At 40.6% G+C, this 24,794-nt stretch overlaps 2 protein-coding genes and 1 long non-coding RNA gene across 11 annotated transcripts in view; 1 reads left to right on the forward strand and 2 right to left on the reverse strand.

Annotated features, from left to right (window-relative positions):
• Zw (glucose-6-phosphate 1-dehydrogenase Zw) overlaps positions 1 to 23,696 on the reverse strand; it is a 34,318-nt gene extending 10,622 nt beyond the window's left edge. For 6 of the 9 annotated variants that reach the window (XM_022795479.2, XM_022795476.2, XM_022795475.2 and 3 more), the window contains exons 1-2: positions 23,418 to 23,696; positions 10,958 to 10,995 (exon numbers count right to left, since the gene is read on the reverse strand). In XM_022795479.2, the coding sequence (XP_022651214.1) occupies positions 10,958 to 10,995; positions 23,418 to 23,696 (317 nt within the window). Of the gene's footprint in view, positions 1 to 2,548; positions 2,718 to 10,957; positions 10,996 to 19,370; positions 19,883 to 23,417 lie in introns of those variants that run through there. The other 3 variants (XM_086984669.1, XM_086984668.1, XM_022795477.2) reach the window with 2 other exon arrangements.
• On the reverse strand, positions 819 to 2,542 carry LOC147756701 (uncharacterized). Its single transcript, XR_015324533.1, has 2 exons — positions 1,564 to 2,542; positions 819 to 1,199 (listed from the first exon to the last, which is right to left on the reverse strand). It is a non-coding gene; the product is annotated as an uncharacterized LOC147756701 (long non-coding RNA).
• Positions 20,062 to 24,772, forward strand: LOC111246228 (ATPase inhibitor mai-2, mitochondrial-like). Its single transcript, XM_086984676.1, has 2 exons — positions 20,062 to 22,064; positions 22,588 to 24,772. Exon 1 carries the CDS (start codon positions 21,129 to 21,131, stop codon positions 21,513 to 21,515), a length of 387 nt encoding a protein of 128 aa, XP_086840802.1. The 5' UTR covers positions 20,062 to 21,128; the 3' UTR covers positions 21,516 to 22,064; positions 22,588 to 24,772.
• The last annotated feature ends 22 nt before the right edge of the window (positions 24,773 to 24,794 follow it).

Below are 24,794 nucleotides of genomic sequence, written 5' to 3' on the forward strand. Positions count from 1 at the left end.
AACACTATTTGCTTCAGAAGGAAGGCATGAACAGCAATGGCAGAGGCTCCTATCTCCGAATGATCGGATATGATGAATGATCGTGTGTGTGTGTGTATCTTCATCAGAATGGCGCTTATTGGCAATCAAATCAAGAGCTGCCCTGATCACTCATAGTCGATAGAGTCCTTTGTGGCACTGAAGTGGCTAGCAGAAGACTAATAAAAGTACCAACAAGCCATATGGTAATGACTTGCGGGCTGATCGTCACTATACAAACTATAACTAACACAATATCGGGGAACTAACGCTGTGTTGTGTGTCCACAAGTTAATAAGATATTAATAACTGTCTATTATGCATATACATATTGAAGAAGCTGGGGGCACTTGGGTCGAGCCCATCATCGGCACGTACTACACAACATGAGAAACTAAATAAAAGTGGCCTATACATAAGACGGTACGCCAGCGTACGTTTCTTTCTTTCTTTTTTTTTGTAATGATGTTACAAAGAAACATGTTTCCATCAAAAATATACTTGCAATTAAAAATTGGTCAAAAGCTTTAACGTACCTGGGTGCATTGTTCTAAAGTTTATTACTCACGCTTCTGTGAAATCAGCTCCACTCCCTATTGTTTGCTATTAAGATATTAAAATACGCCGAATACGATCTCTCAGAGAACGCAGGGCTAGGTAAGTTTCTACCTGTCGATATACTATGGCTAGATATCTAACATCCCGACACTAATACAGATACTATGACCGTTGTTGTTGCTGCTGACGTATAAGCGTAATGCCACCCCAAACAAACCTCAAATCAAATAAAAACAGAAAAATTTTAGCGCGACCTACTATTTTTATGAGGTCGTATTATGTAATTATTATTGTACTTCGATAACTTATTGGCATCATCTTTCGGATTCCTGTGTTGTCTGTAACGCATTGGAACTTTTCGTCTCGGAATGCTGAGATCGGTGCCCCGTACAACACAAACCACTGCAATTTGACAAATTCGCTACGGCCTGCCGCTGTCACACGTTCCATAATATCGAGTATCTAATCTGAGACGGTCTGAACCAACAACGGCAGGCAAGTTGTGTGCTCCTACGCAGCGCGGCTGCCGTCAATGGACTCCCGCTGGACCTTGGTCTACTTTTGTTCGAAATTTGCCGCCGCCGCCGCCGCCGCCGCTGCTGCTGCTGTTCAATGCTCGGCGCCTGTTCGAGAACGAGAAATTCGACAAGACTCGAGAAGCCTAGAATTTTGAATGACGTTAAAGGCGCAAGTGTGATCATGGACGAAAAAGTGAGATAAATCTTATCTTTGAATGTATATTGCCATCCTACTCCTTATCAGACATGCAGAAATTTCAATTAGCTTATCATTTTTAACAATCAATATGGACGATCAACACAACCAGATGGCCTTTTTGGGTGACACGTTTTTTCCAAGTGAGATACTATGCAGTTGATGTGATATTAGTTAATGTTATGCGAACAACGACCGGCACAGATGTCTATAAAACGCAAGTTTGAAATGGAACGAACCTCCACATCTATATAAAAACCGAGCGATACTAACCGATAGTAAAAAATCAGGATCAGACTTGATGTATCTAATCAGTAGATGGCCTGGCTGCGTAATTCGTGCATGAAATAAGAAGAGGTCTATAGTAAAAATTGCCCTAGTCTGAGACTAATAAACGCGAGAAATCGGCTAAAAACATAGGTACGTAAGCAATTAACTAGTACATGTTTTACATTCTAACTATAAGACCACATACAACACTCATACATCCGCAGTAACAACATATAAACAACGGTATTTGTTTGTAGCTTGGCTCATTGGATTTTTTTTTCTACTCCAACAACAACTTCACAATAGACGCAATAAGTACAGACAAACACCTAGTTTTGCCTCTGCGCTAAAGAGTCGGAAATGTTCGTTAAATACAGGCCCATGGATATCTTATGTATATTCTAGCTTTCATTGCTGTAGAAAAAGTTGACGTGTCAGCTTTCTAAAGATCAGGCAAAGTAACAACTGTGACTGCCTTTTTAGTTTCCGGAGCCCGGTACAACAACAACAACGATAGGACAGGGGTTCCCCGTTATATTATAACATCGATCAATGACAAAGTAATTTAAGAAAAACTCAGACAGACAATATCAGTTGTTTGCATATTAGCCGTTCGCAAACATTGTTTCTATCCATACGATACCGTAACACTGACTATGTTGCGAAGAACCAAGCAACCGAAACAATACGTCAGTGTGTACGTATCTTAGCTTTCAAGTTTTAGATTAGCTTCTTAGTATATGGATTAGATCTTGCTTTTATATACAAGTGGAAGAATGATCGTACCCCAAAGATCGGACGAAACGAAGATTATGCTTCAGTTCATTCTACCCACTTCGTTACATGTCACAATGATCAATCATAAAAAAACAGAAAAAATTCGTGGCTGTTTTATTCAACTATTATGGTTGAGATTATTATTACACTTGCTCCTATGATGGATGTTAAACAATTCAAGCAGCTGTTCTTTAGCTGATGATCAACATACGTTTGTCGTTTTGCTCTCTCCGTTTGTGCTCCTGATTTATCAGACAAACAGCTGTTACTACTTAATAACAGTCTGGTTATGTCTGGATAGTTGCAGAAGGCATCCATCGCATCGCTTAAACGACGATCCCAGCTTACTAACTTTCCACTCGAACAAGTGCCTTTATCACCTGTTTTTACAAGAACTCGGATATAAAATCGATTTCTAATCAGGCTACTGGCAGTTTTATCCTGATTCATGATTGGCCGATTCGATATTACGAAATTCGAATTACTTTTCGTTAGAGGCAATTGGTCCCTTATCAAGACTTTGAAGGTCTTCCTTAATAAATGCTAAAACATGCATTTAGATGACCAGCTATTGTAACTATGACTAGCGGTAGCCAAGTGTCCTAGTTCGACCAACAATTTGACGACTAATGTACCGTACACGGTATACAGAAGCTGAAAATTGTGTAGCAATCGCGACTAAGACTGGTCGAAAGTCTACAAAAAAAAAAAACAAAAAAAACGAGAGTAATTTTTGAATCGTCGAAAAGTGATAACGATTCCACTATGTGTAGTTAGATTTTGTTTTTCAAACATGCTCAGCTGTATGACTGGAGCCATGAAGATGGGCACGACGAAAAATTATATGGCGTTAGTTTTAATCGGGTTCGAAGTAAGTACGAACAAGGTTCTAATGATGCCTGAATAAGCTGAATCGATCACTATTTAACAACATTTAAAGTATAAGCATCCGACATTATTATATTATTATTATATTATATTAGATTCTCTTGGATAGAAGTTTAGCTAGTCTCGACTATCGGCGTTTCTACGACGTTGTTGTTAATGAGCAACGTGGATTTTTATTCCATAGAATACAGGTAGTGATGTGCTTTGACTCATCGACATGCTTAAAACCAATGTCTTGCTACACTTATTCACGTTTCTGAAATCACTGCCGATTCAGTATCTTGCCGTTGGAGACAGTAAAGCCGTAAGATACGGGTTTCTTCAGCGCATATCAACTGTGGCAACAATCGCGAATCTTTTGTATAACAATGGTTCAGCGAAACACTGAAGAAACGCGACTATGGGCGAACGGAATCATGGGATCAAAATACGGGAACTTAATCATCACCACCCATTTATCGCTACCAATGGTCTTTTGTTACTAACGTCAACGAGTTTTAAAGACAGGCCAGGTCGAAGCAACTATGCCACAGCTAGTGGGCATGGCTTGAATGAATTTAGAGAATTTTGAAACGGCTTAAGGACAGAAGATGTACGGAATCGGATGCCTACTTCATACTTTTGATGAGTAAATTTTAAGGCTCGATCTTTTGTCTATAGTGCCAAGAACGATGCTAGCTACACGGAACACGCGTGATTCAAAAGACTATAAGCTATTATACTGCCCACCCTACTGTTTGTGGTTGCGCTGATAGTAATAGTAACGATAACAGAAACGCGATTGTCTACCTGCGTATTCTTTCTACAGGAGGTCGAGGATGCTTTTTGCTTGACATCATCATTTCACCACCGACGAACAAACTCTGCTGTGTTAGATCCCACTATACACAGTTTAATAGATAATGATCAAAACGAAAATCATAAGATAATAACCTATCGCTATTCAGACCAGTTCGACGATTTCAGCCGTTACGTGTGGTGTACAGGGGGTAGAAAATTGTGGATCGCTAATTATAACAACAGTTAATATCGCCCCGCAAGAATAACGGCAATAACATTTACATACAGCGACACGAAAAAGATAAATAGAAATGTTGCCGTTATCACACGTTTTAGTGTAATTGCATGATGATCCATAGGCAAAAGTACACAGACATGAAAAGAATCTATGTACATACACCCATCTTGCATACAATGTATGTTGCATGACGAAAACGCGAAAAACGGTATAGTTATTCCTAATTGTTAGATAACGGATTTGGCTATACTCCCTGTTTTCATTTCAAACAAACAAAAGCAAAATTTTCCTTTGTGGCCGTTGCTGGTGCAAAGAAATTTGGACAAACATACATACGTAGATGTCTGCGTTATTCGTTTAGTAATGCATAATGAGCCCGTACTAACGTAGCCAACGTGAGTTCGAAATAAAAACGTCGTAATATTTCCTAAAACGATAAAAAAAGATTTAAGAAACCAAATATCGAGTGTAGCAATTATGTTTGATGCTTTTTCATTTCTAAATTGGCCAGCATTGTCGCTAGGCTGATGAGTTGGAAGACAGTGATAAAAAAAAATGAAACGTACGGGTTGGAAAAATCCTGTCAAGAAGCGGGACGGCAAGATAATTGATAGTTTGCTGGTGCATAACGATTGATGATGACAGCTGAAATCGCGATTATTTAAATGACTACCAAAAATCTATTTTCGCAGAAAGACAAACCAAATCAATGAAGAAAGTCATCAAAAAAGATAATTAATTTTTTACGTAAAATCCGTTTGTTTAGTGCTTATCTTTCGACGATAATGAACCACTCCGGGCGCTCGAGCTGTCCGTTCGCTGGCATCCCCGTACCATAATATTTCAGCCAACATTCGAGATAGCACAAACGCATTACGGGACGACGTACATAAGGTCCATCGGAACTTAAGAAAGAGCAAAATTATCGCCGCTGGCGAAGGTTGCAATATCGCCGTTACTATCCGCTGATTTGCTAAGTTGTCTATTAGGTTCCGGAATAAATTGTTCCCGCTAGGATCCTTATTGTAAAGCAATCATTTCATTAGTAATGACAATAACCACAGTGGTTATGCGTACGAAGGCGCGACGCTAATGAAGCGTTTTGCAAACGGGCGCGAAAAACCAGGACCGTCTATGGGCGGCTGTATGATGCCATTCCAGATAGCCAAATGGCAAAGTGTGGATTCATTGAGAATGTCTAGGTTGTCCATCGCCACTGTTGTTGATTATTTGTCATTACAGTTATTTTTACTTTTATCACTAATAAAAATAATTGATCGTTGCGTAATATATATGAGAACCCCACCCATAGTCACTATGCAATCACGTGCCCCAATAACAGCAATATGCCATACATTGCCGACCAATGTAATGATGTAAATGCGGATCACGGAGAATTCGATGGGACTATAATCGCTCGGAAGTGAGGTGTTCATCTACTGGCACAATCAATGGTTTTGAGTTATTCTGACGATTTCGTAGAGGTTTATAGGTATGATATATATATATATATATAATTTAATGTTCTTGCTGTTGTGTAAATGTACGGCTACTATAAACCGGAAACCCCCTGAGGTTCAGACAAGACGCCCGCGAATGAATGCAATCAATATAAACACGTCAACAAAATAAAGCGATAATGCCTTGCGAAGGAAGTCGATTCCCTTGTCTCGCAAGTGTTTGATCTCGTAAACACAAGCAAACTGCTGGTCTCATATAGAGATGCATGCCGCTATGCGCTATGAACCTGATCCCGTTGACATGAACAGCGATAAACCGTGTACAATAATAATATACAAATTAGTTGTAGAAGATCAACCAGAAGAGGCATAATTATTGGCCTTCTCGTTAGGGCGCCGTCGTTCCGATACAGGGACACCAAAAACCCATCCATATTGTGTGAATTAAAGCATCTTTTGCATATCTCTTAACGCAGACCCCGATCATTGCATTAGGGAATTCTCGATAAATTCATCGGCTTGATACTACTCTCATTACCTTAGTAAACTTAGCATATAGTTGCAAATCGATCTCTTATTGTCGAAATACGATTTTCCCAGTGATTGTTAGTCGCGGTAAACGAGCCTTTGTCGTCACATATAAATCTACAGTGCAACAATTCGCATTCTTAATATTATCGTCTTCTTTCGATTCACGTGCCTCCCGTCAAAGCGATAGTTGGCGTCCGGCGTAGAAGCAGCGGTCGAAAAAGGGCGGGGGGGGGGGGGTCCGAAGGAGAGTTGAAAAGCGGATAAATTTTCTTAATTTCCCAGTATAAATTGCCGCTGGTAATCGCTACGCTAGAACCTTTGCGGTGTATCCCTTTTATCGGCCGTTCACATGTCTTCGCTGTACATACATTGCTCTTCTACAGATGAATCGTAAGAGATAATCACTGAGAGAAAAATCAGTGACGCAGTCCCTTCAAGACGGGTACAACAACTCGTTGAAAAAACCGGGCTCAAATTTGGCCCATTTAATTGTAGTTTCGAAATGATACCACATTTAATTTGCTTGATAAAGGCTTGACTCAGCAGCTACAATAATTTCGAAACGAGAAAGATTGTTACTGGGCTCACTCTGAAAGTATTTCCTTGTACCGTTTCTGTGAAGGTAGCTTGAACACACATGAGCTTAATATGACGACAAATTTTTTTGTAAATTTATAAAGCCGAAGGTATTCGCGTAATTCGAAGTACTTGCATTTAATTTACTGTAGACTTAATAGAACGTTCAACATAACGTCGAGTAAATAAAGGAAAAAAATTACGTTAGATACTCCGGAGTTGGATCTGCTAATAGAATGGAAAAAAAAATGTAAAATGCTCTACGCCCACCGAAAGCTATTTCCTATACCATCGTATTTTGGAGCTAGATACAATACTTGGGGATAGTATCATATTGATTTTAACGTAGCTAAACAAATGAAACCGGTTTTTGTTTAACAACCCAAATTGCAAACCGTTTGAAGTACTTCCGCGCAGTTTTTCATTGTGGTTACCTATATCAACACACAGTAATCGTCTGCTATTGTTGATCAACATTTCACGACAGATCCTTCGTACTCTCTTTACCTATAACTAATGAGATTAGTCTCGTGGTATTTGTAAACAAACACGAAATTCAAGAATATTTCTTTTCAACTTTTCCTGGCATCTCCACTCAGTTTTCCTTGATATACTACTTAGTGAGTGTGGTTTAAGGATTTATTTGAGGCTATTGTTTAATCTACCCCCTTTTCCCGTATGCGTAGCGCTCTTTGAGTCAAGTTATCACAGTCATCCGAAAATTAGCCATTTTTTACACTAGAATCACTATCAACATAACCGTAATAAACTATTGACCATTTGCTTTTTCACTTGTATTCTTCTTCACTTGTGTTTGTCCTGTTGCACCAGTTCGTGAAGCTGTTTTCGATGCATAGCATCTTTGTAACTGAAAAACGTTAACTGCGAATGAAACATTAAGGGACCGAGACAATCAGTTGTTGAGGAACTTATCATAAAAAAAACCTCATAAAATCATCAAAAATTTCTATCGCTCGCACCTGACGTCCCTTTTTTTTCTGTCTGGCTTGCGATTCTCATAAACTTTTTTATTGGTTCCATTTACTATGAATTATCTTTAGATTTCGTCCACTTTTACGTTTACAAACATTTTCATCATCGCAGTTCGAGCCTATTTGAAACTATAGCAAAAACTTGGAATCGAGTTATTTTTAACACCTAACCTCATATGAATATAAATAAAAATGATAAATAGAAGGAAATCGCTAAATATGTACCTTTATTTGTTCTCGCAAGGGCTTTACAGTGACTGTGCAATTATGTGCAGGTGTGCAAGGCTTCGCAACAAAGTGTTTTACTATTATCAAATAGAAACATTTTTGAAATAAGATGATTTCCTTGTTTTCGTTTCAGTCGGTTCGGATTTCTCTGTCACTCTCTTTCATAGTCTCGCTCAAACGGCTGTCAAATTCAAGGTGACATTGAGTTAATCGATAAAATCAAACATTTTGTTCGACATAGTTATTGTTTTAGCTCTCTGTGTGATTTCGAAGCATTGTGAGGGCCGCCGTCACTGAAGTAATCGGCGGCGGCGGCAACGACAATGGGAACAATGCGATGTGTGCCATAGACACGCTTTGGGTATCTTGTCGGGAATCTTTTCGTTGTCTACTAATATCGGTGCCGGCTCGTTAGTCTTTTACTTAGACCATCTGAGTCACTCATTTTCACTTTGTGAAATCAGTCTTACAACACCGAGGATTTTGAGTACACCCAGATAATCGGTACGGATTCCAACAAGGACTACAAAACAGCGATTGCTGATACTGTCCCCACAAACTCTAAAAAAGCATGATCTGATTTATGTGTATATATATATATAGCGTTATAAACTTGGCTATTTTTCGCTCAATGTAACCTTCTCTCACTGTTAGTGCTGTTTCAGCTGCAGCGCGAATCTGACAAAGAGAATTACGATATCTCCGCAGTGACCGGAAATTCTAAAACAATGCCATTATATTTCACTAAAACATTTTAGCCTAGACCCGCTCGACAAGACGACGCAATGCTACACCCGGATATCTTCGTAATAATGATTATAATAAATTTCCATGTATAGATGACCGTGCGTAAATTGCGCGAAACAATCCTTACGGCAACTTCGAATGAACGCCTCTATTTAAATGTTTAGTAGATACGAAAGGTTGAATGAAGCGATAAGTAAGTCAATCAGTTAAACAACGATCAGCAACTATTTACGAGTCAAAGTATGTTAAATTGATAAATATACGCATGTAGTTTTTCTATCTATACCTTATCATGTCAGCAAACCTATACTATGTTGATTTTTTTATACGTTAATTTTTTACAAACTTCAACAGAAGAGCGTTAAAATGTAACCTAATTCTCGGCTTTCTCGGCCATGCTTTCCATGTCTTGACAAGTTTTTATCATTTTCAGTTTGCGTCACATTCGTTTTGGCTAACCAACAGACTACAATATACAAACGATCCACGCTTTCATCGCCATAAGCTGTTATCATTGTCGTCATAGGAGAGCTTAGAAATAACGGTGAAGCCCATTTTCCACCGAACACTTATGACAGATTCCAGCGTAATGGGCCCTAAGTGGACGAAAGGCACAGGACCATCGGTGACCAGGAGCCCACTGCCACAACTAACATCGGATACTCGAGCCAAAGCCAGAGCTAATAACACTATGAATCAATCATTCAGACGATTCCGCTGTTGTGAGCGCTACAATTGAATCATCGTCTGCAAGAACCATCTGCAAGAAACGTCAAGTGAGCAGGACAGAGTGGCGGGGAAGGGTCTAGATGGTGACCTCCATTCAATCCACCTCGTTACCACGCCAACTAAGATATCTTTAAACACACCGCTTGACACGCTACCATGACTGCAGCTCTTTCTCAATAATAATTATATAATAGTCCTGCTTACCGCACTCTGTCCAAGCCATATTCCCGAAACTTCCGTTACCACCATTAGGCGTGACAACGACCATGTCTGTGACTGCGGCTGAACAGCAGCATCTCCCCCTGACTGTCTCTATCGTAACGCAATGCTATAATAATAATAAATCTGCAGGCTCCAACAACGATTACGTCTTTACATTGGCGAAGATCTATTGGCAGGAGATCGCGATCGACATCACCGGGATGATGGCGGCCGTTGCTGTTGGCAGTAATGCTTGTAGCAGCGCCGTAATCGACAGCGATGACAAGAGGTTACTTGACATTGAAATTATCAAGACATTATCCCATATTACGCAGCGACATCGCAATACCATGCCGTTAGTGACACCTTGACGGCGTACAGTTCAGTTCCGTTCGACTGAGGCCAGAGCAGGCCTTGATGACAGACAACATCAACGAACGGGAACAACATGACTACTCAGACTACACGCTGTCCGGCCGTAAAAGCACCGGCAGCAGCAGCAGCGGCAGAAGTGGTCGGTAACTGATAGCATCGGCGCTCACCACGAGCTATGGCCCCAGGTATGATATTTGTTAAGTGTGACACACACACACACACATACACGGCCATACGTTGAAGTACAGGCACGCGCCAACGGAATGGCGCACATGACCTTGACTAGATACGTAGACGTACGTAATTCTGTTTGGAATGACGCGCAGGCAGAAATTAAGCCCATAAATTGTTTTTTTTTTTATTATTATTTTTTTTTTTAGAAAAAGCCCCATACTTGACAGAGAAGAAACCCCAAGTAACACATCACAACACTACCTGTGAGACAAACCTGGAACATAATCGCCCCCTTAAGCCACGAATTCTGCAATTAGATACACGAACGACGATTAAATATCACCTGAACCAGTTATTAATGTGTCAACTTGGAAGAGACTCAAGCGATAAATGAAGAAACGAATTCTGATTCAGTCCTTGTTTTATATCATCCTGTCGGAGTTCGCAACATTGGTAAAGTGACCATTTTCTCCAGCGAAATAAGACCGACTTGTTTCGCGCGGAAAATTTCATTAAGAATTGTAATTGTGTCGTCAGTGACCTCTTTAGCTAGCATTCTCGGCATACATCCTTTACATATATATATTATATACATATATATATATATAACCAACTCAATCAGCACTGTGCACATACAGCTCAGAATAGAGCGATCCATACAATTGAATACGATTTACCGGTAATGTACATCAGATACTCACCATAAAGTTGGATAGATTTTTTTCTTCGCGAGGTCACCCTGTAATTGAGACACGAAATATCAGCCCGGTTAGTCATTCCCAATCAAATATAAAGCTTCACAAGATCTAACTAAAATCGAATAGCGCTAATGAAGATATTTGAAATTGGAAACTTCCGTTCATTCATAAAATAATAATTGGATTTTTTATACAGCCCATAAAGAGTGTTTAATTATTTGGTTTGTTTACTATACTCGTCGGAAGTTATACGGCTGTCTCAGACGTTGGTATTACAGTGCCCACCGGCGATACGATCACTGTCAGGAAACCTATCAGCAGTTTAAAGTAGATAATGCCTATACTTTAATAATGTACCTATTTAAATAAAACCGTATAGTAGTGTCCCGAGTGTGTTAATAAGGCAAATACTATACAGCTGTAAGAAGTAGTACATCGTAAAACCTGGTGATGAACATGCAAAGTTGTGCGACACATCAAAGAACAAGCCCACATAAATCTATATTCAGAAAAATAACACTACTATATAGAACTAAATTAAATTATAATGGCACGATTAGCAATCAATTTGCTTTCGGGCGATAAAGCTTGCTTGCCAATCAAAATCAGAGTGAAATCCCTCATCGTCAGATACCTCTGAGAACTAATCATCGAACAAAACACACGAGTAAGTTGTCTTCTTAAGTTAGTACAGTTACTGCATTCCGTTCGAAACGTCTACGGTCGCACCTTGTTCAGGTACTAGCATCATCACGGAAAGCCTTTGCATGCACTAAGCTAAGAAATACATCGCAATTGTCGATGATTTATTGGCTTTGTCATGAACTGTTGTTCAATGTCGCTACGCTACGGTGTGCCTTATGTTCATTAAACAGACTCAAGTGAAATAGGCCGCTTAAAGGTCCTTCCTTATTCTAGTGCAGGCATCGTCCCTGTCAGAAACATGTCGGGTTTTCGTTCCATAAGCAGCCACCTACTCGTTCATGCGCATGCGCTTTTACTGATAGTAGACATGAATATACTGGAGCCGTGGCGTCGTCATCTTGGTTATTGAACCAAATGCATAACCTAATAAAAGCAAAGCTCTAAGTAGGATAGACATACAATCAATGATACCCCATAGTCTAATGGGGAAGTTCTTCATTTATCGAAGCGGTTCATGTTGAACCGTTTACCCCAAGCAACTATTCGAATCATATATGAGCATTTTGGATTATAATTAGTAATCCAATTCCGGTTTCACATACTTCGTTACGGAGGCTAAACATGTAGACCTGGTAGATTGACAGAAATAAGTGAGCCTCTACACTATATAAGTTATTGCTTACACATATACCCCTAATAGAGACACGCTCGTTAAACATCGAAACATTGCTATCAATGAATCTTCAGACTTTCTTCATGGTCACGTCGATCAGCTTACGGATGAGATAAAAATTTAACTATTCATCGATATTAGTAGTTATTTTCTTTCGAAATGCACTATATTCAAGATGGAAAGCATAGAACACAAACGAAAAGAACAAAATATTACCGAGTAGAACAGGGTCCAAACAGAACCCTAAACTTTAATAGGACTTTGAATGTAAATTGCTACGTTGCCGGCACAGTTTTATGAGTGATGATGGTAAATGTGCATCCGTACACACAGCAGCGTAACGAAATCGTTGATTACCTGCAGCCATTTTTTGTAAATCGTTGTCCAGCAATTTAGCGACAACGCAAAAGATTGCTAGTAGCTACATTACCGGAGGTCTAGTATCGGCTCGAACCAACGTTGTTTCAATTACTTCAACGATGAAGATCATACGGCCTTCGACTCACATTTGTCGTCATCGTCATCAAATGATAAAGTGCTACGTTCTTTTCATTTGCCACTTCAGCAGCGCTCTTCTTCTGCTCTTCCCATGCCGTTTGCTTTCGTTTCGCCTCGCTCGACAAAGAGCACGAAGGGGCACCAAAACAGACGACAGAATTGAGAGGAGGGCATCGATGACATCGCACACAGCCAAGCCACCCGACGCGTGTTGAACTGTATTGCCACGTAAGTCGCATCACACATATCCGATATGCGTTGAGACATTTCTAGTGGTAACAATAATGTTTGTAGTATGGACCACCGGTAGCAAAAAGACATGTGGATTTCTGCACAACTACTGCTGTGGCTGCATGTCGATATGGTGTGAGATCTATAAAAAAAATAAGAAGCTTCAACCGGCATCCGCCGTCATTGGTTCGCTCATTTGTCCAATTGGCCTGCCAAGCACGCTCGGCTGCTCACGTGTGCCGTTGTTGTAAGAACTGTTATACGATGAAAAGGATCGGGAGGAAGTTCAAGGTGACGCCAGGCCAATCCAGGCAAGGCAATGCAATGCAACACACGGGAAGGAGGCAAAAAGTAAGATTTATTGACAAAGCTGAAAGAAGTTCATCATTTTCCCCGCTTCATTGACGGCCTAACAGTGGCAATGGCACGGATCAACAGTGGTCGCATTATCAGGCGTCTAGCATCGAATCGGCCCGACGTTCGCTTTCAATTAATCTAACGGCGAAAATCATGCGACCTTTGTCGTACATTTTCCGTCGTCACCATAGAGGACGGCAAAAAGATGATGCATCAAATCGTATTTGCTGCTGGTACCGCTATGTTTTTCCTTTCTTCTGTCTCAGTCTTCTCGTGCGGGCAGGTGCAAACCCGATTGTCGCAACGATGACTATAATCTGCTGATGCCGTCATGTCTGAAGTTATTAGTAGAGGACATAAGTAGCCGCTAATGTTCCCATATTAATGAAGCGTTTATTGGCACTTGTCGACAGCGTCAACTACAACTAAGGACTTAGGGAATCGGGGCTTCGCCTGATATGCTAAGGACAATGCTCTACGCAAAGTAAAAAATGCTGAATCACCTAGTTTGGCATTACTGATGTAAAGATTTAGCATGTGCTAAGTACACACTGTAACAGTGTCCAGCATCAGGCAACACAGGTTACTACGTAGCTGTTATAGGGGCACAGTCGACTGGGGGTCAGGCGAGTGTCAATCTGCTTAGCTAATTATGCTGCTCACTCGAGTCGCGCACCGCGCGAATATCAGACGGTGTAGTGCTAAGAGGACGAAGTTAATGATGCATCAGGATACCTGAGCACTATACTGTAGTCAAAACAAAGAAGCAGAGAGAGCGTCATTAGACTGGGCAAGAAATAACCCACGGCCTTCTTACACATCCTCGTCTAGTTTTAAAATAATTAAATTGAAAGCGTTATCGCCTTTTGTTGCACTTCGCTTTGTGCACCTACATAGAGTTTCTCCAATTCCGATTGTGTACATACGTTTGTTGGCCACAGCCACTGACGTTCGGCCTTGCGCACGTGTACTGCTTCGGTTTGTCCTGTTTGCTTTTTTGGCCGAATAAGCAAGATAGATGGATAAACTGAGTGTGTTCTTTTCTGCTGACGAAAGAACCGAAATACTGCACGATGGCTCACAGCGGTGACGCCGTCAACGGTGACATCTACAAACTTCCTCGTTCAGTTTGATTATTTATTGATGGCCGCATTATTCCGTATCCAGCTCTGATGCGACATGTAGGATCTTGAACTCGCGGTGGTTAACTACCTGTCGATGATCATGGTCGGTCAGCCAATGGTAAGTGAAGTAGCTCTACTGTTCCACCTTAACGTTGTAAATTCGCATCGAACAGTGGTAAAATTTCACCGCTGAATCAGAATACTTCAAGCGTCTCATGAAACTTCATATACGAAGACCTAATAGAAACATTGTACACGGCGACGGCAGCATCGTGACGTGGAACACATAAAAGATCGGCTTGTTGAACACAGTAATAATGATGAAAATAACTTTGGATTGTAATTCAAACACTATTATACCCATAGATGAACATTTTATGTACACACCATGTACACATACGATGCGCTGTACGCAGATGTTTCCATATTTGACAACACAATGGTAGCATTCAACTGGAATATGGACGTATTCAGTGAGCCAATCAGTTTGTTTGAATTCGACGCGGTACTGCTCAATACGTACGAGATAGAAGTAGATGCAAGACCGGCGCAGGTAACTAATTGTTCGTGTCACCTGTGTTACCATTGATCATCTTTAACATGACAACTTGATCATCGAAGCGCGGAAAGGAACTTGTTTGTTTTTCTATAAAAACAAAGACGGCAGAAACAGAAGAAGCAATTCTAAACAGTGTCGTATATGCCAAGAAACGATACTACTAAGACTTCGTCCTGAACAACCACATGCGACCAGAACCAAATTAGTTTTCTACTATCTCACACTTCAGTGCGCAATCGACAACAGCTGCATTGAAAATATAGTAATGAGACCAAGAGGTTACGGTCACACATCCTTGTTGTACTTTTTACGAATCATTGAACATCTATGATGTGTCTATGTTTCACATACATCCATTAACAATCTTGCAAGTTCAGAGGCTCTTTTGCCTAATCAGTCGACTCATGTTGAATGCGTGCAGCGTAGGCTGCATTCATCGCCCACAGTCTTCCAGAATAATTACTCGTTTTCAATAAAGGGGTTGAAAATAACCTCAAGGTGAGTGTAGCCTCGAGTAATTGTATAGCTGGTATCATAAATCACCATGCGAGGCCTCTAACACGTTGAAAACTAACGTTAGACTCCCGCTTTATCCGATAACGTGATTTCCGTCTTAAAATTTGACTAGCGTCATCATTGTGCTGTTCCCTTGTGGCACTGCGATTACCTTGAATTTTCGAAGAATCAGAAATTTATCTAAGCTGAAACTTGTTTATTACTGAACCTCCGTTGTGACCCGGTTTGAGCTAACCGGCTTTCACGCCGACAAGCTAAATGCACGTTCAGCGAACTCGTGTATTTCTACGAGGCTTTTCGGCTTATCATAGACAGTATGACTAAACGCAGCCTACAATAACATAAAAATGGCACACTATTTTCTCGTTGCTTAAATGTACCATTACATTTTACCCGTTAGCCTGCTGCTAGCAAGGCGCTAAAAGAAACCACGACACCTGTATCGCCTGACCATTTCGCGCACCTTGATAATACTGTGATATATTAGTGTATCATTTCTCTAACTGACGACTAATGCTTTGTCGTTGATCCCCCCACATACGTTGGGCTGATGCTCGCAAACTCACTCGTCTACACAAGAGGAGCAAAATTGGCTCTGATAATAGATAACTGTCGGTATATTTTTTACCCTTGTGGTACAGCCGCCGAATTTCCCACCTACCCGATTTATAATAACGAAAAGATTTGAACGAAATGGCCAATGTCGTGTCAGCTAATCAGTAAAATCAGCAGAAAGCAATAGCCGATAAACAATCCGCTTCGATTTACATCAAGCCGGCGTCGATGAAGTGCTTTAAACTCTGAGCCCGCCTTTTATCCCGCTATTGTTTCTGAATAATACTGCTGGAGCTGTTCTTGGTGCCGTCACATACGACGGTAACCTTTCTATATAGCGTCTATTCAATGCCCCTTGCGATAAGAGTAGATGGTCGTGAAATATAATATTAGTAATCAATATAAAGTAGAAAAGCATTCTCATAAAACCTTTCCGTGTAATCCGCATTAAGGGTCTCACCCAATAGCTGATAGAATAACTTCCTACAGCACGCAATGGCCACAAACGAGTGGACCAATGGTAAATCGGGTACGTGGGGCAGTCCACCGAAGTTAGCCATTCTGGGTTAACTAAATCTATACTACCATAGATTTTACCCCATACATAAACGATAGCGCTTTTTATTGCAATGAGATATCGAAAATTCAACCATATTCCGTTGTAGGTGTTTACGTAATTTTCGTCTACTTTACGTAGGTGCACGACGGCAAGATTTATCAGAATAATCGAAGACCAGTACCTATATTTGGCTAAATCAATACAGGTCAGAATGAATCGTTTTGCGAACGCGATAACGTGTTAAGCACGAAGCCACATTGCCATAATACAACCCGTAGAATTACCTAATACATTGCGACTAAGAGAATAAAAACAAAATGAACAAAATCTTGTGGGCTAGCGATCAACGTGGCCGTTGACTGACCTATTGCGGAATAATTAGCAGGACACGCTAGTCAATTCCGCACTGACCCAATTAAGTCGATCGATTTACAGTCAGCCCAACTAAGATCTCTCAACGAAAAATCGACAAATAACTTTTTTTTTTTAAATAAACTACCTATCTTGTTTGACACTGTGATAAAACGACAGGGCCACCCCAGGCTGGATATTCTAAGCGAGTATTATAAAATCTGACCCATACAATGCCATTCTACAAATTAAACGGACTCTACTACGCAGTACTATACGATATAGTGAAATAACAATACTTGCCAAGGCTAAAGTAACACCGCTTCACACGAAGAGCGTAAATTAGTTAATTAATAACTAATTTACTCCCTTCGTTAAATGTTTGCTCTAGCGGACAAGGCGACGTTGACTCTCCGATGCATGGGTACTACCTCGGGGGTAGTACGGCGTCATCATGATTAGTACACTATGTGATTTTAACACGATATACTTGTCTATATTTGGACCGCATGCTGTTTCGACAACTCTCTGAATAACTGTTATATAGGTCTTTTATTTGTCTGCATCCATCTTAGTCATGTCCGTTATAGCCTTACTAGTCGTACTGCTATATATATATAAGAATATTGTCCAGCTTTAATTTTCTTCGAAAGGTGCAAATGGAGCATTAACGGACGTGCTTTATTTTCGCTGCTAACAACTACATCATACGCTCACAATACTGCACAAGGTTTTTGAGGACCAGGCAGATACGGCTTCGCGATAGACACAATCAACGTATAGAATATAACATGGGCTTAAAAGCATAATCGTTTGTGTATCGTTTCATAGGCGAGCCCAAACCAGACGGAACTGATGAACCTAGGTCAAAAACCAAGCTTTCACGGTACTTTTCAACCTTCGGGGGACTTTATGTTATGAATTCTTGTCGGGTACCTATAGTCAGGGTTTTTTTCAAATCAGAACATTTACCAAAATGTTCTGATTTGAAGTTTGAAAGAACAAGTCACGGGTTTTTCACCGCAGCTTTGCAAAAAAAACTGCAATTTCTGTATCTTGTGTGACCTTTTCCCTTCCCAAAACTCAAGAAACGCCTGAGATAAAGAAGCTATGAGGTGATCAAGAAACTCTAAGGCAAGACAAATTTGACTGAGACCGCAACATGTTTTAACGACCAGAAATGACAGTAACACATGCATTTGAATAAATTTTCCATAAAATATCATTTTCTTCAGTTGACCTGAGTTATGGAGTTAAACAATGGCCATATGTGCTAAATAGATATCTTACAGTCGCTCGAGTAAATCAGGTATTTTCATACTCTGTGATAGTCCCATAAAAGACTTTGACCCAACCGATATTAGTCAGAAATATATCCCCTCCGGAAATTTGCTAAGATCCGGCATAACATTAAACACTTCCATGATATGATAAATCGATTGGCCAATGTTGCGGCTTGTATGAAGCTTCGTTCAAAAGTTCAGAACAAACACTGACAACCAATCCTATTATATACAGAAAATTATAGAAAAATAAATGCAATATATTACAGTCATACATAAAAAAGGAAATTTAACTTACGCTATAAAGCAACTATTTTGAAAAAACATTTCATTCCAGTTGACGTCTATTTGCGCCCCAAGTAGGATCAATGATGAAAAACGCTGGCATCTGACAGATCTGGGTGAAATCAATAAATTCCAAGTCGGAAATGAAAGACCAGAAAGTTCATCAGGTATGCTCTAATTGATACTACGTAGCCGATTCCTTAAAGAAACGTCGTTCGCTTTAGCTGAATCATCTTACTTTGCGATCATTTGAATTTGGATCTATTGGTACCCATATTTCAAATCCTAAACTATAATTATATAATAACAATAATCTCTAATTATGTTATAATAATTTATGGAAAATAGTAAAATTTCAAAAAATCTGTAGCCAATAATTTAGCTAAAATGCCTCTTTACCTTTGGAGTAATCTATAGATTTGATTGGCATAAATAAGTGAGTCATTTTACCCAGACTCGGAGCGCCTCACTAAAAATCAACCAATATTTTTTAACTCTTAAAACTTGACCCGCTTTGCAATAGTTTAGTGTTAACTTTTTTGTTATACAAGTTTATATATACATATTAATCGATTGGATAAAGTGGGCCTCTTTTTAATCTGGCAGAACATTGCCGTGCGCTTCATGGTAGACTAACTTAGATCCTCCAGTGGTCGATGAAAGATCGTAACAATTACCGTATTTTTTGTGAAGCAAATTCCTCGCCCAAAAGGTTGCATCAATAAATTAGCTGATTCTGGCAAGCCAATTAACGAAAATGATATGTATTGGAATCCTTACCGAGGCGCCAAAGAGGGTTAAGGTGCATGAGGCGTTCCACATGCGTCCCGAAGATACTTTGTTATCGGAACTCATTTGTTAAACGTAGTTAGACACCAACACGTTTCGTCAAATACTTATTCTTGTCGAAGAACGGTTCCCTGCCTACACTAGCACTGCTGTGCTGTGCTCCACAGCGGTGCGATTGGCGTCAGGCACATTCAGAGATAAGCCTTTTTTCCTCAAACACAAAACCTGTTCTTTGCACTTCGATGTCTGTCCTTCATCTTTGTCTTCTGCTGCGATTTACTTTCAGCTGCTTAGCAACGAATGAATGCTGAGAAAGAACGAAAACGAGGCGGGTAGCTAAACTCCGATGAAAACAAATAACCGTACAAAAAAGTTCCGCTTCTTTTAGGCTAAACATCGAAACAACATTCCACTCGCTCGGCAGAATGTTTACATTTTAAATTAAGATAGCATATTAGAAAAAAATGTAGACGCCTTCGCTACAACAACGTTGTGACTTGCATAGAAGTTCTCCATGTTCAACTTCACAGGAGTTAAAGGTCGAATACGTTTCTGCTTTGCCTGTAATTTACTGTCGTTGGTCGCATATCTGGTGTGGCGTTGCTAGAGGAGCGGTCGCGACAAAAAAACCCGCTGTCATCCCAATTTTTTGGTAACTCTTTAACGCGACCAGATCGCTTTCACCCTTACCGATTGACGTTACCGCAGTAGCCGGCACAAATGGACGCACCAGATATTATAGACACGCCCAAGTGGATAAGGCTGGTCGCACAATCGATGACCACCACCAAAAACAGAGAGAGAATTGAATAACCACAACCATTTTTTGACTGTGGTTTACGAGTATCAATAGACGGATGCCATAACATAACACCGCTAATGCTGTAAGAGCAGACATTTCGCTACATAACCGCTATCTTTGCTTACATGAAAAGAACTATATTATCTACATGCCACATTTACGCCCTTAAGTCCTTCCTGCGCGTTTGATAGTAACATCGTTTTTGCTTGCCCTGCACACGTTATTAGACTCGAGCGTTGGCGCTCTGCCACCTGTTTTCTACCATCTTTTCCATGGCGTACCCTCCTCTAGCATTTACATTTACATTTAGCCGCCATAATAGAAAATGGTTTTCGTCGTAAGACAATTGAAATAGGATAAATATTCGCTCGGAGAGTCGATACTATGCTAGAAAGTTCTTAGAAAACTCATTTGATCGGGCGCAATGTTTGTTCAACTAATCATTGCGTAATGAATTTCAATTCGTAAATACTTTACAATTTTTTACTTGGAGTAAATAATAGTTCTACGCCTGTACGTAAATATTCAATTAAGTCTCAGAAAAAGTTTCCCATAACTAAACAACTGTTAAAAGCTGCCAATAATAAGTGTCTTCCCCTTACCCATATCCCCAATCCTACAATCGTTGGACTCGTACAACTAACGATGGACTCGTCGTTCGAATTCACCTAACATCTATTCTACCATAATAATCTCAAATATCTAAAGATTAAGAGAAATACATTGCAACGCACAGCTCTGATCATACGCTAGAAACGCAGGCATTTAGAGCAGACAACCAGTAGGCTTGCTACAGCCAATGCTCAGATGGATCAGTCAAACGATACAAAGCTCTGAGAAATACCTGCGATCAGACCAAGGTCGTTACTATTTTTGCAGCTAGAAACATTAATTTCACAGTTCATCCAGTTTCCACGAACATACACGTTCGTCTAGCTGAGCAAAAAATGCTTAGGCTGCCAGCAGCCGGTGCACTTGCAGGTTTTGATAAAGTCGTTGCTGGGGCTTTGCTAGTGTCCATCAGTCGAACCCTTCCTCAAATCACAGGCGTTTCGACCACGCGTCTGATTTCATCGGATGGTTTAGGCAATGGCGCCGGCCGAGGGGGCGGCTCAGGTGGCGCGATTCGTGAGGCGGGCGGAGCGTTCGGCAAACGTGAGGCTGCTCATGAGGAGCAATATTTTAGGAAAAAACAGGCCGAACAACTGAGCCAGTTGCACGATCACATTCAAGACGAGATTCGCGAACTTTGGAAGCAAGTACGATGTCACGAGGAAGCGGTCAAACGGCTTCAGATGAAAATCAACTCGCTCAGGAAGACCAGCACCAGATAGTGACTTGGATGAAATGAAGGCATGAGGTTGACTATAACACAGCGTAATTTGATTGAATTAGTACGTACTCTAATATGCAATGATGGTGATTGAATTGAATGCAATGCTCATGTATATTACAAGTTTCACATTGGAGAAAGTCGGAGCAAAAGTTCAGAGAATTTAAGTTCATTTATCCATCGTCTGGATTAAAATGTAGCACTGGAGAGTGACTGCACTTAGCTGGTAACTTTCACTATGCACTATGATTGTCACGTATGGCTTACAGTTATCTGAGAATTTCATACTTAATCGTTATAGAAGCAGAATTTAAAACTAAATTTGCTTCCAAGGTTGACATTTTCGGTGTGTAACTGCGTTAATCCCGAAAGTTCAGCTAGCAATGTTTCTGTTGAATAGCTCAGAGAATTGAAACGAGGCATCACTCTTATGTACAAAAAAGACAATATGGCGCCTGAAGAGTGAAGCAAGCCTACCGAAGGACAAGAGAAAGGTAACCCACAAACATTCCGTTTGCGGTCGATGCGGGCTAAATCTGAATGAAATTGGGTATGTATCAAGTCGTTTTCTTTGTCAGAATACACACTATGAATGTTTATCTCGTCAGCGAACATGTCAATAACAAGTGTCAAGAACGAAATTTTTTAAATGGTATATTGATCGAAGCGGTTCTATTTAAACCTTAAAAAATACCGAGAACAATAGGAGTGCACTGCCTTTTAAATATTTGTAGTCTAAAAACACAATTCAGAAATAAATTCGAGTTTGCAATAACTGGAATAAGGGTAGAAATATAACAATTAGCTAATCTATGCTAGTGAAATTTAGGTATAAATCAAAGGATCCACTTAGCAAGTACGAAGTCAAAATCCCAACCCATGCTAGGTAACTGTGAGCAAGCGTGCTTGACATAACAGGGAGCCTATCCATTACGGAGGTTATTTTTCGTGTTGAACTCCGAATCTTTGACATACTGTCTTTGTGAATAGAGAATTTCTGGCTTCCCGGTTAGATTTCATATATGTAGTAATATTGACCCATATCTTTGTCACTTTTCAAAAATTCCCGCAAGTGACTGTTTACCGTAAAGCGTGGCTCATCAGAGCCGTACTAGGCTCGTTGTTGTATAGAGCCTCTGTGCGTCACAACTACTCAGGCGAATATAGGACAGACGGATGGATACGGCTTTGCAAGTTTCAGCTCTGCCAACACAGTTCAAGCCAGGCCCGAAGGGAGTTTCGAATGTAGACTGGGTCTTCATAAACAACAGCTCAGCGCAAATTTCAGCTTGACAATAACGATGATTGAAGGAAACTCTTTAAATATTGTGAATTCCGAATACCCACAATAAAAATCGGTTTTATGTGCTTATGTGTTTAGCTACTAAGCTCTATTGATGGCTCGAACTGCTTGACCCATACATCATTGTGAGCACCCAGAACTGGACGACAAAGATGCAGTGAAAAGTGTTCGTTCGAAAAAACAGCTTACTCGCGTTCTTTAGAATTAAACGAATTTGATCACAATCTGAAGTACTGAACAGAAGTGAAGAATATGAATCGGACAAAAGTTTATTCTTCTGTAAAGTTGTGTTTGAATCGTATATTCAAAGTAATATTTCATGAAAATATTGAGCAAGCGCCAAAGCATTTACTCTAACGGTTATCGGATGAATTGTTGCTGAACCACGGTGGTATAAAGATGTAAGAAAATTCAGGTAGAAGCGTGGTCTTTTCACGGTACTTTTCGAACGAATACAAGTCGCTTTCATTTCACACGATATCTAGATAAGCATCACCAGCACAGCGCTGAGGTAGGCATGTTAACAGCTGTTCCAAGTCTATTCCTCGCTCGGTCACGATAACCTTAACAATAAACCATAAATACACTGATTTTACTTACAGACGCTCCAAATACAACAAATGAGTGAGCTGGTACATCCTTGTTCTTACACGAGTCGAAGCGCATGGCCTCACGGAAGAGTGCGAGCATCTGCGGACACAGGGGGGCGCCGACGACTGCCTCAAGGCTTCCACCATCACTGCTTCCATTCTGAGCGCCATTTAAGTAGGCTGCCATTGCTCCTTTTGATGCTGCTGCCGCTGCTGTTGATGCCAATAATTGTGTTGACGCACCTAATGTTACCTCTCCACTGACACTTTCAGTATTTCTCTCCCCCATGTGTCTCTGCTGCGAGAAAGTTACTTCACTATTAGACTGACTTATGGGTATCAGTTGGATTAGCGCTTTCCTCGTTGTTTTAGATGTGGTATCCTCTGTCGATTCGTCGTCGATCGTCTACACCAGCGATGGCGACATAAACTGCTGTCGCCGGTGAAATCTATTCAGATTATGTGAAGAGTTCCTTACTGTCGTCGAATTATCCTTGTTGTTCTGTTCTTCCTGATATCTGTCGAGATAATTATATCATCCTGAGGCGGATTTCCCTGTGAGTTCCGAGAAGACAGACAGAAAAAGAACGAAAAACATTAAGCATTTAGCGTGACTAAAACAAAGGACTGCCTAATATTAACTTTCACGGAGGGCAAAAACAAAAGAAAAGTTACACACATGCATACGTACTTAACAGCATTTGACGCGCCATCTTAATAGTCCGAAATATGTTAGTAATCATTCTCTGTATTGCGCTCAACGCGCAGGTACGAGCTGACGAAATGATGGTACCCACAGCTGCGGAGAAGCGGTCACATTAACACGCACGTCAACTAATCGGATGGTTTTGTTTTTGTCTGTTCGAGCTAAACACTTGTTGGTGCCGACACTGCAATCAAAAAATGCACGCTCCAAAAGCACAAATCGGCCCCCCTCTCAGACAAAGGCTCACAAGAGCGGACGATTCTCTGGTCCGACGGAGCGCGCCGTGACACTCAGGACCTACTGAATAAGGGCGTTATCGTAAATGCTTGCTACCCGTCGCTAGCCCGCTAGCATGTTTGTAGCGGAAAAAGTGGAATTTTTCACAGCGGTGGACAAGTGCGGCCTACCGCATTGGCCCGACAGGCACAGCAGATGTGGACGGTGTGAGGAGGAATGTCCTCTATGCGCATCACATATTCGTCGTGCGTAGGTAGTTCACAGATTCAATGGTGACCATTAACTCGTGTCTGTGTTAACCACCTGCTGGGTGGAAATATACTACTACATATTAGAGCAGCTGGTGTCACGGGGGAGCAATGTGCAGTCAACAAACCCCACCCAGTGAACACGGTAATAAATACAAACGTGGATATGGCCTAGCTTGAGGTGTTATGATTATGT

The sequence above is a fragment of the Varroa destructor genome, unplaced genomic scaffold, assembly GCF_002443255.2.
Source record: "Varroa destructor unplaced genomic scaffold, Vdes_3.0 BEIS01000003.1, whole genome shotgun sequence".
Lineage (NCBI taxonomy): Eukaryota > Metazoa > Arthropoda > Arachnida > Mesostigmata > Varroidae > Varroa > Varroa destructor.

Excerpts from the sequence above, each read along its gene's own strand:
- LOC111246228 (XM_086984676.1), top strand. The coding sequence starts at position 21,129 with ATGCTTAGGCTGCCAGCAGCCGGTGCACTTGCAGGTTTTGATAAAGTC.